General features: G+C 38.7%; 1 protein-coding gene across 6 annotated transcripts in view; it reads left to right on the forward strand.

The window, feature by feature from the left end:
* ANKS6 (ankyrin repeat and sterile alpha motif domain containing 6) overlaps positions 1 to 14131 on the forward strand; it is a 42018-nt gene extending 27887 nt beyond the window's left edge. The window contains exons 12-19 of one of the 6 annotated variants that reach the window (XR_008575926.1): positions 245 to 434; positions 1852 to 1968; positions 3821 to 3888; positions 5156 to 5272; positions 6203 to 6299; positions 9418 to 9485; positions 13359 to 13404; positions 13718 to 13808. Coding sequence is in view for 3 of the 6 variants with exons in the window: in XM_054817247.1 (XP_054673222.1) it covers positions 245 to 434; positions 1852 to 1968; positions 3821 to 3888; positions 5156 to 5272; positions 6203 to 6299; positions 13359 to 13404; positions 13718 to 13805 (723 nt within the window). In the remaining 3 variants the exon portion in view is untranslated. Of the gene's footprint in view, positions 1 to 244; positions 435 to 1851; positions 1969 to 3820; positions 3891 to 5155; positions 5273 to 6202; positions 6300 to 9417; positions 9486 to 13358 lie in introns of those variants that run through there. The other 5 variants (XR_008575925.1, XM_054817247.1, XM_054817249.1 and 2 more) reach the window with 5 other exon arrangements.
* Positions 14132 to 15155: the final 1024 nt, after the last annotated feature.

A 15155-nucleotide genomic window follows, 5' to 3' on the forward strand; every position in this document is an offset into this window, starting at 1 on the left:
AATCATTTTCTTATTCCAAAATTACAGCCTTAATAAATGTATTTTCCTTGGTGAATTTGAGGGGACAGACTCTCACATGGGATAAATCAGTATTACTCCAATTATTTCAATATGGATCAAGTAGAAGCTTCTAGTTGTGACTGCATGCTCTGCAGAAATGATATGCAATTTCAGTAATATTGAACCATCATATATACATAAACTTTTTTTTTTAAAACTGAAATGATTATATCATTAACTACAGCAAAAACTGGAGATGAACAAAAGACCTCCATCTGGGACTTCATCTACGTCTAAAAGCACATCACCAACTCTCACACCTTCCCCATCACCCTCCCCGTCTCCTAAGGTTCACAACACAGAGTCCTCTCTCTCTTCTTCTCACAGACAGGCCAAGAGCAATGGTTCCAGCAGCGGTACTATTACAGAAGATGGTGAGTAGGTCGCTGTAATTACAGGAGATTCATTCATCAAGAGCACAAAGTGTTGAAAGCTATAACTGTACTGGATTAGTGTGTGTCTGTATTAGAGTGAGAACTTTTTTCTTTCTGGAAAAAATATTTCGGTGTTTCTTACTGGGAGATTGGCATTCCTGCAGTAACTGGCTATTTCTCTCCCAAGAGCTGTGATACTTTCCATTTAGAGGGAAAATGGTACCATCTTAAAGCTAGTGTAGAGCATGTAGGTAAGCCGTTCTTACGTGGCCTCCTTCCTTCTCCTCTTTCTAGCTTAAATCCTTTTTTTCCACCCTTTGCTGAGGGTAGAAAATGCACTTTCTCCAAATTCAAAATTAAAACCTTTTTTAAAAAATGCAGTGAAGCACATCACTACAGAAATACAATTTTGATTCATAGCAAGTCATAGCTACATGCAATTGATTTTTAAGAGCTGTATTGCATTTATTTTTTTTAAATTACAAAACCAGCCTTATTTTGACCTTATTTTTAACTTCGGGTCATAAGAAAATAATGTTATTACTTTTCCAGTAAGATTACTGCCTTTTAAGTTGAACTTTTAGGTCTAAATTACAACACTTTATTTTAAAAAGTCATGTTACTGCATTGGAAACAGGATATCAGTTCCTTTGTTTTCTTCTGTAAACATCTCAGAAAAAGTGAAAACAATAACATGACTCAGAATCTTTTAAATAAGAGATGGGAATACCTTTTATCTGGTTTCTGCAAGAGGCACTTTGTACTATTTTTGTTTTTTCGAAAGTGTCCATATTGATTTTGTTTTCATTTATGCTAACTTTGGCCATTGACACTGCACTTCCATTTGACACTAAAGAGAGGTGATATTTGACCTGCTTTCTGTCCTCTTGTCATGGCTTAACTGTAACATATTGTACTGACTGGAGAAAATCCCTTCACATTTTAGTTAGTGCCATTTTATAATGATGGCTTGATAACATAAGAGTTGTCGGTTTAGAAATATATGAAGGGAAGAGAACTCGCTGTCAGATAAGAAGGGGAATTCCTCAAGCTATCAGCTGTTACAGTCTCACCTGGAGAAGCAGGCCTTTGTGGCTGCACCACTAGTGCCGTGATACAGTGAGTTTCCTCTGTAGCAGAGGTTGTCAGAAGCCTAAGTAGTTCTGGATTCGTTGTGCTCTCCATAGTTAAGTGGTCCTTGAATTCAAGGGCTGCTTTTACTGTGAGCTGATTCAGCAGTGATGGTACAAATGCTCAAAGGCACAGCAGTAATCAGAAGAATAAGTACTGAAGGCCTGCAGTGTTAACGTCTTCTTTCAAGTAAACTTAAATGAATTAGAGAATAGATTTGCATTGGCTATTACTGTGAAGGAACACTAGGCAGCTGGGTTCAGAGGTGTGCATGGTTTCTTTTTAGGCAACCACTTGGTGGACCATCAACAGCATGTCCCGATTCTGAAAACCAGTGATGTAGAGAATCATGAAAGACGAAACCATGTGAGAGTAAAAGGAGGCTCTGAAAACTTGGAGAAAGGTAATCTTGCCCTACTACTACAGAGTAGTACAAAAGAGGTGCTAAATAGGAGTAATGTGGCAGAAGTAGTCAGGGAACCTTTGCTTTCTCCAGGGATGTAGGTATGGAGAGGAGAGATGAGTAGAGCAAAAGAAAGAGTGAAAAAGCAGAGGGGAAACAATGTTACGCAAGAGTTGTAAAACAGAGGTTTCAGGTTTTGTTCAAACTTAATGTATAATACAGGAACTGAAAGAGGAAAAGAAAATGAGAAAGGCCTACAACTGAAAGCATTCTCTGTGTGCGTGAAAAGTGTTAGATGTTACAATTGTTTATGACTGCAGGGCTCTTGGCTCAGAGACCCTGAAAGTTTCTTCCCATATCACAGCCTATAATTTAAGCCCACCAAGGTGATAAAAAATGAGAAAGCTAACTAACAACCTAAAAGAAAAAAAGGCCAGTAATATATCTAAGGGCTTCTAATGAAACTTCTATTTTTTTTCTGTAAGATTGTGTTTTTCATCAAACTGCATGGAGAAGTTCTCATGCAGTGTTTTTAAAGCTGGTTACGTTTTCCCATGGATTAACCTCAGTTAGGGTACTAAAGCTTTTAGCCTGAAACCATGCCAACCTTTACAAATCATGTTAAGTGTACCAAGTTATTTGACCTTGAGGTAAAAACCCAAAACCCTAGCAGAATGTAAGACTCAACTAGAATTTTTCACTTCAGTTTTCTGTGGGCTCTTCTATGTAAAGAAGGAGACTTCCAGAATGGTGCATAGAGCAGTGTGTCCATCTCAAGATACTTGATGTCTCTTTAGAAGCTTGGAGAGTGAGATTCTCTTTCATGTTTCTATTGATGATGAAAGAAAAGGGACAGTCAAAAGACAAAGTGAAATAAATAAAGTATACTTGGGAATGGAATAGTGATATCTTTATAATGAAAGTGAGTTTATATGGGGAATATTAAATATAGTTTGGTTGTGTAATGTAATCATTCATGTTCTTCATTTTGACTTAGTTTAACTGACCACTTTGGTACTTCTGGGAAAAAAAAATAGTCACTTGTGACAGCAAAGCAGTAAAAATAAACAGAATCCTTAGCTGAGAGAGGTATTTAAGAGAGCTAATGGTGGGTAATTCTAAAACTGCACTTACACTTTTAAACTGTCTAATCACATTTTAAATGTGTGGGAAAAGGCATTATCAAGTCCTCCAACTTTGAATTTCCTTAGACTTTGAGAGGAAACCCAATATCCAGTGCCGTTAGCCTTGGAAGATAAGCTTATGAAACTTAAATCTGCCCAGGTATCATCTTAGCTAGACTTCAGCCGTCTGTGTTCAAGACGGCTGGATGTCAGGCACTTGAGGAGAAGAGGTTCAGATATACCCTTGTTGTATCAGTGTTCTGAATGAGCAACTGGGTAGTTGCTTACTCTACACTTTGCCTTCCTGGATCATGACATAGAAATGCACCGTTTAGTTTATTGCCTGCTTGAGGAGTTTTGCTGTCTAACCTGCATGATCTGGGGCCAAGCACCTGCATTTTAGGCATTGAAGTGCCTCAGCTGTCCTTAGTGGTTTGGATTTTTAAGGTCCTTTTAATGAGGAATAAAAGCAATACAACAGAAAGATTTTATCCTAGCAAGGTAAGTCTAGATAGAATTACAGTATGCAGAAGTAGGTGAGAACACAATAAGCCAATATTTTAATTTCTGATGCAGATTAAATACGATTGGGTTTTTGTTATCATGTATCACTGTGTGGAATATATGTTTTAATACATATTTTCAGCACTTAACAATGCAGAGGTCACTAAAATCTTTCCTGATCCATGGGGGGGGGTGTGTTTTCTTTTTCTTTTCTATTATTACAGATGAGCTGACTGGCATCCTTAAAAAATTGTCCCTTGAAAAATATCAGCCTATTTTTGAGGAACAAGAGGTACGTCTTTTTTAAAAGATTTATTTTTTACTGTTTTAGAAAAAGTAGGGTGTGACACACATTGCCTCAGAATTGTGATCCAGAATCTCAAATTTAAAGTTTTACAACCATTTCTGGTTGAGAGAGGTCCTTGAAACATGGACCAAGCAGTGTTCCTGGCATTCTCCAGGATACTGCAAATATCAGTGCTTTTTACACTGAACGTACAATTTTGATATAGAAAGGTGCTTCAGATTTTTTTTTCTCTCTGTTTTCGCACTCTGCTTTTTCTATATATGTCTATATCCAATGTGTCTAAACAGTTTATAGGACATAGTGTATTATCCCTGGAATCAGAGCTGATGGAGAACAGCAGGGCGTGAGTCACTGAGATGGCTGCTTTCTCTTCTGTACTTCCTACAAATAGGCAGCAGGAGAATTAAACTGGGGAACTTAAGCATCCCTGTAGATGAGACCTGTGACAGTGACTTGCCTGAAGGATGCAATGAAAGGAAACGTTGAAAATAAAAGTAATTCATTACAACGTTTAAGACAATATCACATGTGAGCAATAATTGTATGTTTGTTTGGCGAAAGGCAGGTGGTGGTGAACGGACATACAATAAATTGACATTGCTGCAGAGTTCAGGGTTCAGCACCACAAACACAGATTATTTAGCTGCATCACAATACACTGTGCTTATTATTCTTCCTTGACGTGATAGGGAAGAGGGCATTTGTAGAAATGAATATGCTCTGTGTGTGAAAGTTATATCAATATGAAAAGTTTTAGATGTTTGTTCTTATCACAGCCTTATGGATGTGTTGATATAATAAAAACTGATATATGAACAAACCCTAGGTTTTCCTCAGGAGACACTGGAAAAGTACGCACGATATTCTGAAATTCCAAAAATACTTGGTGTGGGGGGAATAAAAGAAAAGAGAGAAATCTTAGGCTTATTCAACTAGCTGCTACTGTAAGTAGAGGAATTTTTGTGGAGAGTATATATTTTGTATTGATAGAGTTTGTCTGGAAAAAAGTTAATCCATTAAAATTTTAAATATACTGTCATAATTAATTGGATTATTAATCGCAGATTTAAAACCCAACAACAGAGTAGTAAAGTGGGTACCATTTGGTGCTGGTAATTCATTAAAATTTTTTGTAATATTTACATTAAGTCTATACAATTAAAAAAACCCAAACACTTTTAACTTGTAATAGTGAATCTCTACCTAGGTAAATTTGTCTTGTCTTCCCCTGCCTCCCCGCCCCCATATGCAGGTGGATATGGAAGCCTTCCTTACACTTACTGATGGTGATCTGAAAGAGCTGGGTATTAAAACCGATGGATCAAGGCAGCAAATTTTGGCAGCTATTTCTGAACTGAATGCAGGAAAGGTACATTTTAAAGCACTATACTTGGTAAATTAATTCAAGGTTTGCTTAATTGTTAACCTAGCGTATATTTCAAAATTCAGTTGCAGATGTTAGTTAGAAAAGCCAAATGAATGTTTTCCAAACAAAATAGTTAATGTATTTCATTAGTGAAAAATATCTTCCTTTGTGGTACTCTCTGTTCTCTTTCATTAACTCTTTCCTAGTTCAGTGACTGTAGAGTTCTTTTACAGATTATATCAGAAGCTACTGGTAACATGAACATGGGCAATATTGCAGTTACTGAATATTGATTTCAGTGATGATAAAAAGACTCATCTGTCCTCTATAGTCCGGCTCTAGAATGTAATGTAAAAGGAAAGGTCTCCTTTGTTTTGCATAAGGTTTTTGATTTCTCTGTGATTAGGTAAATAGCACTTCTCTCATTCCTTACACTTTTATTGCTTTTTAATTTTATATTGACATAAACAAATCTGCTAAGAACAGCATATGGTAAGCAATGTTCTTGTCAGAGGGATAATGAACTGGAACATCTCTTTAGCCCTGCTGACACTTCTCAGCTGCTTTTTCAGTTCTGAAATCCATTCTGTCTGAAACGGGAAGCTCAGATAAACAAAACATAATCTTCTCAAGATCAACAGCAGCAAGTGATGAGGCTAAAAATTAGGGGAGGTGGATGATGCTCCATGCTATAAAGCTATGAAGAAAATCATAAAAATGTTTCTATTGCTGTCTGGTAGTTTCAGGAAAAGGTTACTACAAGGTTTTCTACATATCTGGAAGGTAAGGATTTGTTATTATTCCTAATAGTACACTGTGACTCTCTGGGCATAGACACGCATATTTACACATTTTTTTTGTCAACTCTCACTAATTTCTTTTCTTAAACAGAAATTTAAGAATACCTTAATTTAATTTATTGTGCTTTTACAGGGACGAGAGAGACAGATTTTACAAGAAACTATACACAACTTCCACTCTTCCTTTGAGAGTAGTGTTAGTAACACACGACCACCAGGTCACTCGCAGCGTAAGTAGCACCTGAAATTAATTGAAAATGTATGGATACTTTTAATTAATACTGACTATAAGACAGAATGTGACAAACAAGCCAGTTAACTGCTTTCTGGGTTATCATGATAGATGTGTGTCTGTGTCTTTTGCTGAGACTGTAAAGAAGATTTCAAGGTAAAAAGGTAGAGATATCTGTAAGATTTTTATATACACTTCGGTACTATCTGAAATAAGCATAAGATTTTTGTTATGCATTACTAAACACAGAAAATGGATGTATAGAAAACTGTAGCATACAGTATACTGTATGTAGTGTGTGTATATATATCAGCAGTGGGAGGTGTGTTTCTGTATGATACATAATTTACTTTTGCAAAATACTCTTTAGAGGAGACAATTTTCTTCAGTGTGTTCAAGTAGATTAAATATATTCAAGGTTTACAATGTAGTATACTGGCTTAGCTATTTTAATTATTCATGTATGTATGCATTTAGTTATTTTGCATAGGTAATATGTTTATATGATTGTCTGTAGTCAGTTTCTTTGGAATATATCTATTCCAACCAGCAGTGTTAATTGCTAGCTATTGCTCAAGAAACTGCCTTCTAAAATGTACTATCTATAACCGAAACGTACAGAAAGGTGTTGCTGACCTGTAACAAATGAATACGTTTACTACAGTCACCCCTAGATATAAAAGTTGTAAATCTCTGTCCTGCCAGCCACCTGAGCCAAAGGCAAATACACATCTGTTACTCAATGTTAAGGAGTGGGGCAAAACCCATTAGTATGTGTATTTCTGGATCCATATTTTAGGAGGAACATGAAAGCCACTGAATGGCCTCGACAAATTCACCATGTTAAAGTGCCTCTTATTCTCCTTCACTTGGTTATTTTGCTGCTTGCATCTGCTCACAAAATGATTTCATTTGTTTAGTGGTTATGTTAAATAATATTTGAGGTATTGTGTGCTTTAGGAGGCCTTAATAATGAGCAACTCCCTGTTTCAATCTCAGTCAGCTGAGTATCACTAGATATGTGAAAGCAGGTGCTAACTGTTGTCCTACTGTTGTTTTGGGGAACACTGGGCATTGCTGGGGTGGTCAGTCAGTGTAGGCTACTTTCTGTATTCTGTATAGTCTGCTTGGCTGAAAGCCACTGTCAGGTGTCACTATGCGTTGTGCGGCTTACTTCCCATCCTCAGAGTAGTCGGCATGTGTGGGAGCTTCGGGATGTCTCTTGATAACATCCCAGACTTGAAGAGCTTCTTCTGTAGGTACTACTAGGTGAGCAGAAGCTGCTATTTGGGATTTGATAACATAGCGCAATGAACTGGAATTACTCAGGAACTGAAGAAGCATTCGGTTATAACGTGTCTCCAAGCAACTTGCTAACCACCGAGCTTTAAAAGTGTCTTGAAGACAGCAAAAGGTGGTAATGGTTGGCACAGAGTTGGGGACAACATCCTTTTGTAAGAATGGAGCCAACGGTTGCTCCTGCTGACCAGCTGAGAAGATGCTGCAAGGAGGCTGCCATCAGAGAGCTGGCTTTTGGGTTTCTGTGTGTGAGAGCTCCATGAAACAGATTTGTCTGTGAAACAGCAACAGAAGCACTAACAGAGAAGGAAGAGAAAGAGAACATGTAGATAAAAGAAGTTTTCACACCAGGTAAGCTGCTTTTTATTGTAAAAAGTAGCAGTGGGACCCCTGTGCACTCTCTGGAACTTGAAGTAATTTCCAGGAATGTGTAATATTTCAGAGTGTAAGAGCAGCTGTACTGAGTCAGATCCAAGGTCCATACAGCTGTGTTCGGCTTTTTGATCCCGTCTCATTTGACATTGGTGTGAAGAGCTGCTTAATTTCATTTGCTGTGAACTTGCTATGTCCTGACTTCTTTTGCTTCATCCTGCTGGATCAGAAGATACAGTGGACAATTGTTCCCTCTTCACTGCCTCCGTGCTACTGATGATTTTACCGATACCTGTGATGCTTTTCCTCAGACATGTTTTTTTCCAGATGGAAGACATAGAGGCTGCTTAGTCATTCCCTATACCATAGATTTTCTGACCTCTTTTCCTTTTCTACTGTATAATTTCAAACTTGGAGATACCAGCCTGGCATAAAATATTCAAGATGTAGGCATACCATGGATTTCCACATAACACAGTGATGTTTGGTTTTTAGTGTGTTCTCTATTTTCAGTTCTCTTGCCCTTTCCTAGTTATTTCTAGTACTCTGCTTTTTTGGCTATAACTGAAGACTGAATTGGTATTAATTGGAACTCTCTCTTATAACGCAGCTCATCTACTGAGTTCAAGCTCAGAGCCTATCATTTTATATAACCACTCATACATTGTTTTTTCCATATGCCTTCATATTACTTCATATTTATCTTCATCAAATTTTGTCTGCCATCTTCTTGTCTGGACAAGTCTCATGAAGTCCTTTTGCCAGTCTTCTGTTTGCCTTTCTTTTTATTTGCATGGATAACTTAGGAAAGTTTGACACTTCACTCTGTATGCCCTTTCAAAGTCATATATTGAATATCCTGAGTCATCGTGCAGATCCCTATGAAATACTAGTGGTGAGTCTCTCCACTATGGAAAAAACCACTGTTTATTCCCACCTTCTGTCCTCTGCCTTCCTAGCCAATTGTTTATCCACACAAGAAATTTTCTTTTTACCCTGTTGGCTTCCCTATTGTCTTAAGAGCCAGCCTTGGACCTTGTGAAATCCTTTTTAAAAATCCAGGCATCAAGTGGATCTCCTTTATCTAAAAGACTGTTGGCACCTTCAAGGAATTCCAGTAGGTTGGTGAGGCAAGACTTTTCAAATCCCTTTTTGATTGTTTTTCACAAAATTTCAGATTCTTTATTATAGTTTATGCTAATCTGCCTGGTACTACTGGCCATCTCACTGGTCTGTGTTTCCCTGCATCTGCTCTTGAACTATTAAAAAAAATTAGCATTGTTTTTATCACGTCTCAGTTATGTGGCAATTTAAACAAGAACCTGTGTTCTGTACTCAGCAGTTCAGCTGTTTAATCCTTGTGTTCCTCTAGAACATCTTGCTTAGCAATTTGTTATTATTTGCTTTGTGCATTTGTTTCATAACCTTTTTTACCAATACTTCAGGTTAAGATACCTTGGACTCCCACATAAAGAAGGCTTCTGAAATGGGAACCTTCCCAGGCTTTTCCATGGTGAATACATTTAGTTTTTCTGATGTGAACTTACTTCTCTAGCTCATTACACTCTAATCATTGATTGATATGATGGCATCTGTAACTGGCTGCCTCCTGTGATGTGTTTGAAAAGTAATATGTGAAATTTTTATGCTTTTTGCATGGTCCACAACCACTGGTTTCTCTACAGCAGGACACCATTTGCAAGAAAGCCACTTCATGATTTGCCCTTTTAGAAAGCTAGAGGTAGCTCGCTGGATAGTAAAAACATCCTGCTCTTCCAGCTGAGTCAGTATCACTGTTTTCACACCTATCACTCTGATTTGCTCAATATTTTGAGTAATTTTAAAAGTTCAGTACCTTAAACAGAGTGGCTGCCAGTGTAGCTCTGCTTTAATGAAGTTTCCAGCTTGTAGGGCTGTAAAGAAGACAATGAAATACAATTTGAATATATCCATAAGACTCAGAAATGAAAAAGCAGGGGAAAAGGAACTAAGTCCTCACTTTCTGGAAATGTAGCTTATAATCGTGGGAGGTCCGTAGGCTGACTGCCATCACCAAGCCTGTGAATGTCTACAGCTTCCACGCCCTTCCCCATCCATAGCTCCAATGCCCACTTAGCTTCAGTTCCTCCCAAAATGCCCCAATCCACACTGCCCAGGCTGAGCCCCTCTCCTGCTGCCACTGGGTCACGAGCTGTTGCTGCTCATCAAGCCTGGTCTGAGGTGGCAGGCAACAGAAATAGAAAAGCACCTAGAGGAGTGTTTCTAGAATGGAAAAGAGAACTGCAGTGATTATCTACAGTTACACTTCTAAAGGATGCAGGAGAAGAAAACAACGATAGGCAGAAAAAGTAAAAGCAAGACCATCAGAAGTAGAGGATTGATGGTATAACTAATTTCACACTACAGGCTTGTTTAGAGAAGATACTACAGTTTCTTCTTGTTTGGTGTTCTTTTTGTTGGTTTGTTTGGGGTTTTTTGTGGCAACTCAAAATCAATTGCTGGCTTGTTGTATCCTCAGCTAGCTTCTGGGTGAGCACCTCTTCCTGAGGTCATTGCTCCTGAACTCACTGTGATACTCACTACAAGAACTCACAGAAAAGTTGCTGAGTGTTTGTTGGGTTGTGGCAGGTGACCTATTTCAATTGTAATAAAGCTCACTGTTGGGAGAAAGATTCCTTTGTATGTCAGTTGCTGTGTCATCCCTGGGGCTGGAAGCGAGATGATTCTGCTTTGCAGAAAACAACACGCTTTCACATACGCTTGTTTTCTGTCAGAAGGATACTGAGACCGCTTCCTCCCCGCCCCACGGCAGCGATACTGGGTTAGGCTGTGGGGGCTCCATATTCCAGTCCTTGCCTGAAGTGCCTAGGGCAGGTGACTGCCCTAACTGCAGTGTAAATAATTACGGGTTACTGGACCTGTAAGCCGTTAGGTTCGGGGGCACCATAGTTCTTGTCCCTATTCTGCTTAGGCAAACAGTACTTGCATGGAGAGTGTTGCTTCTGTCTCTTTTTTTTCCACGGAAGTGAATTGGTGACTTTCAGAAAATTCTGCCAAAATTAGTTCATTCCAAGAGTGAATATTACAGGGGGTTTTTGACACTTTGGTAGTTTTCAAGGGAAAAAATATGGCTTGGAAAATTGCTAATGCATGCTAATCACCCTGTCCTCGATAAGAGAAACTACTAGGAAGATACTTCTTCTTTATAACCCAGTGAACTGTGTCAAACGAATACAGAATTAGCTTGCTGCTTCACCATTTAGATTTAGAGCAGATGACCAGCCCATGGAGGCATGAGGCAAGATGACTGCTGTGAGGAACAAAATGCTCCTCCTTGGTCTGGACTGAAACAGCAAGTGGCAGCATGAAGTCCAGATTTCGGAGGAAACTGGATTTAAGAAATTATATCACCCCAGGAGATGTTTGTATTCATAGTTTTCATAGATTCATAGAATGGTTAGGGTTGGAAGGGACCGTAAAGATCATCTAGTTCCAACCCCCCTGCCATGGGCAGGAACACCCTCCACTAGACCAGGTTGCGCAAAGGCCCATCCAACCTGGCCTTGAACACTTCCAGGGATGGGGCATCCACAACCTCTCTGGGCAACCTGTTCCAGTGCCTCACCACTCTAACAGTAAAGAATTTCTTTCTAACATCTAATCTAAATCGACCCTCCTTCAGCTTAAACCCATTACCCCTTGTCCTGTCACTACACTCCCTCATAAACAGTCCCTCTCCAGCTTTCCTGTAGGCCCCTTCAGGTACTGGAAGGCTGCAATTAGATCTCCCCAGAGCCGCCTTTTCTCCAGGTTGAACAACCCCAACTCTCTCAGCCTGTCCTCATAGGAGAGGTGCTCCAGCCCTCTGATCACCTTCATGGCCCTCCTCTGGACTCAAAGGCGACCTATTTGCTTACAAAAAACCTCCAGACTTTTTGAATGCCCAAGTGCCAGGACTAACTGTTTAGGGTTTGAGTGGATTTTTTTGTGTGTGTGTGTGTGTGTGTGGGGAGTGGTGTCAAGATTCATGAAATTGTCAAGTGGATAATTAAGAGGTCGAACAAGTCTGGCAATGGTCTGCACGTTCATTGAAGGAAATGACACCAAAGGAGAGCAAGCTGCATCTCAATATAGGCTTGCCAAATCAGAACCGAAAAGCTGGAAAAAGTTCATGTGAATTCTGTGAACCTATGGGAGAAAAAAGGTGCAAACCAACTGAAATTATTTCTTACAGAAGAACAGAAATAAAATCCCATGTGCTAGTTATGATACGTATATAAGGCAGTGTTACATTTTAGATCTGTGATAAATGGAAACAGTTCATGGAGTTCCCTTACCCAAGTCTGGGGCTTGTAACAGAATTTGCCATTTCTACAAAAATGACACAAAAAAAAGCAAGAGGGCATCCAAGGTTTATCCTCTGAAGGACACAATCTTCTTTTTCTCCCAGGGCATTTCTTTACCTCATGAAAAAAAAAACCAAAGATTTGTTAGAGGTAAAGCTAACTGCCAGTTGGCTTAGTTTCTAATATCAAGTTTATTGAAATGCTTGAAAGAAAAAGCTGAGCTTCATCACTTGGTACAGACATCCAGCTGCTCTCCCCCACCTAAACATAACACTTCTCTTATACAGGTGGGAAGAAAAGAGAACACCCCGACATCTAGCAGGGGCACTGAACAAAGGGAGGACTTAGATACCAAAGGAATAAACTGAATATTCTCCAGATACAAGTTAAATGACGAGTAACTATGATGAAACAAGAATATGATGCCATTCAATCTATAATTCTTTGCAGTAATTCTGGTCTTCCAGTTTCTCTGTACATATAATAGTATGTTGTATATTGATACATGCTTACATATATGTATCTGCAGACATATGTACCTACATATGTAGGTATTTTAAAAGATGTGACAGAATAAAGTGGAAGAGAGTGGGTGGTCACTTGTATATTTGCTTTCCACTTCTGGATTCAGAGTCAAAAATATCAAATGGAAATTATCCAAAGGAGGGAGTTGGAGAGATTGCAGGATGAGAAGTATAAATAGGAATAAAACCAATATAGACTTGCAAATAAAAATCATACAGGATTCGGATAGTCACTTGCTGGAAAGGCATGCATTGAGAAAAGAGAGATACTGGAAAGGTTTGTGGCAGTAGATGATCTTTTCACATGTGACTTTGACTTTTCTTACCTTCTCCGTGCAGGAGAGGGCTTAAGATGACTAAAATGAATTACAGGGTCATATTGTTGGGAGTCTGGTATAACAATGATATTGGGAAATGTGGGCCTGTTGCCGGTAATTGTGGAATTATGCTGTTGTCTTTAAAGCTGTGAGTCTTGCTGGTTGCAGTTTTTCAGATTTTTTTTTTTTTCTTTTACAGCACCCGGCTGCTCTATAAAACCGCAAGAAGCTGCTTCTCCTAAAAGGTAGCTACTGGAAAAAAAGATTTTTTTTCTTATGGTGAAGTTTGACATCTAGCTGAGTAAATCCAAGTGTACAAATGAAAATTTGAAAAGTTATTCCTAACTATACCTGTATAGTACTTTCTGCAGTAATGTACTTAAAATTGGAATCCCACAAAGAATCAGTGAAAACAATAAAGAGATTGCTTTTATAGTTCAACTGAAGTTGAATTGTTCAAGGCGTCAGTGGTCTGGATTTGAGAAGAAAAAGTCAGAAGAGCAGGAAGAATGAATGACCGTATAAGAAGATTGATGTTTTCATTCCTCTCTTGCCCAGAGATGAGGAACCCACAGGAGGCCTACACGGGCACAGTCAAGAACAGCAACAGCATGGAAAAAGGCATGGAGACCACCGTGAATTATGAGAACTTCTGCGTGGAGAAATATATAAACTGAGTATGCCTCTGTTGGCTGGATACAGATAAAGGAGTCCAAATTAAAAATGTAATGGTGTCATGAGAAGGAATATAAAGGAAAAGTAATGCTGCACTCTTCATTAACCAAACTACATTTTATCTATTCAGTAGTAAGAGGTTAGAACAGCAGTAAAAGTAAGTATGACATACCTGTTTGTAAAAATAGCACTTTATTTAAGGAAATGCATAATCTGTCACCAATATTTAAACAGAAATAGTGTTAAAATATTTTATATTGCCGATTGGTTGTTTTGAGAATAAAACCATTTAACTGATATTGGCTGTGGTTTGGTTTTTTTTTTTTAACAGTAACACTAGCAGATCCTTAAAATACATTTTTCTAACTTTATTTTTGTAATAATTTTGAAAGGACAAGTACAGTAATTGTGAGTAGAAATAATTTTCTGCTTAGTAAATACAAATTTTTGTTAAGCAACTAAAATACAAGTCATCAGAAGCCTCTGACACTATATTTATCTCTCTGAAAACTCACAAATACGTAACTTTACCACTGACTGAATTCAGTACAAGTCCAGGAGTACTAATGCAGGTAAAGTCAAGAAGATCTTGGAGCTCAAATGCGGAAGAGCAATCTCAAGTAATTATTTCTGTACAGAACTAACAATTTTATATTTCTGCATCCTCCTCACTGTATTGGTTTTAGTGGAGTTCAGCAAAAATAGGGATAGAAGTGGGTGTAGCAATAGAGACAACAGCCCCGGTGAAAGTGGTGATGCCCCTGCTGTGATGGCTTCATTGCTTTGGCCATCAGAGGTACCACTTTAGGTTGCTGATAGCAGATAGCAGAGCTGTACGTATCAGAGTGACCTTGAACACAGGTAGCTAAATCCCTAGGATGAAGTGGAGAAGAGGTTACGGGGGGGGGGGGGGGGGTATTGCAGGAAAATGATGGTTACGAGACGATTAAGGCCATCAGAGCCTGTTAGTACCCTGAGGTCACTGGCAGTCATGCCATTAACATTTCAGGTGTTCATAGTATAGCCACGTGCAAAATAATTTTTGTTCCATTTTTCTTTTTCAGTGCATATACGTCAACGAATTTATAACGCGATCAACATTTAGCATGGTATTTTATGTTTCTGACTTGTCTTATGCCCAAGGAAATCACTCCTTATGCAGAATTGTGCTTCAGGATTAATTTCAGCTTTAGGGTAAAAATACGTAATTTCTGCTTTCACAGTTTTCAAGAGCTGCTACTGAAGATGACATGGCAGGACACATCTACAGAAATGTTCGGTGCAAACCGTATAGGATTAAGCTAATGGCTCTGTCCTTTCC

Source organism: Grus americana, chromosome 2, assembly GCF_028858705.1.
Source record: "Grus americana isolate bGruAme1 chromosome 2, bGruAme1.mat, whole genome shotgun sequence".
In the NCBI taxonomy this organism is placed as follows: domain Eukaryota; kingdom Metazoa; phylum Chordata; class Aves; order Gruiformes; family Gruidae; genus Grus; species Grus americana.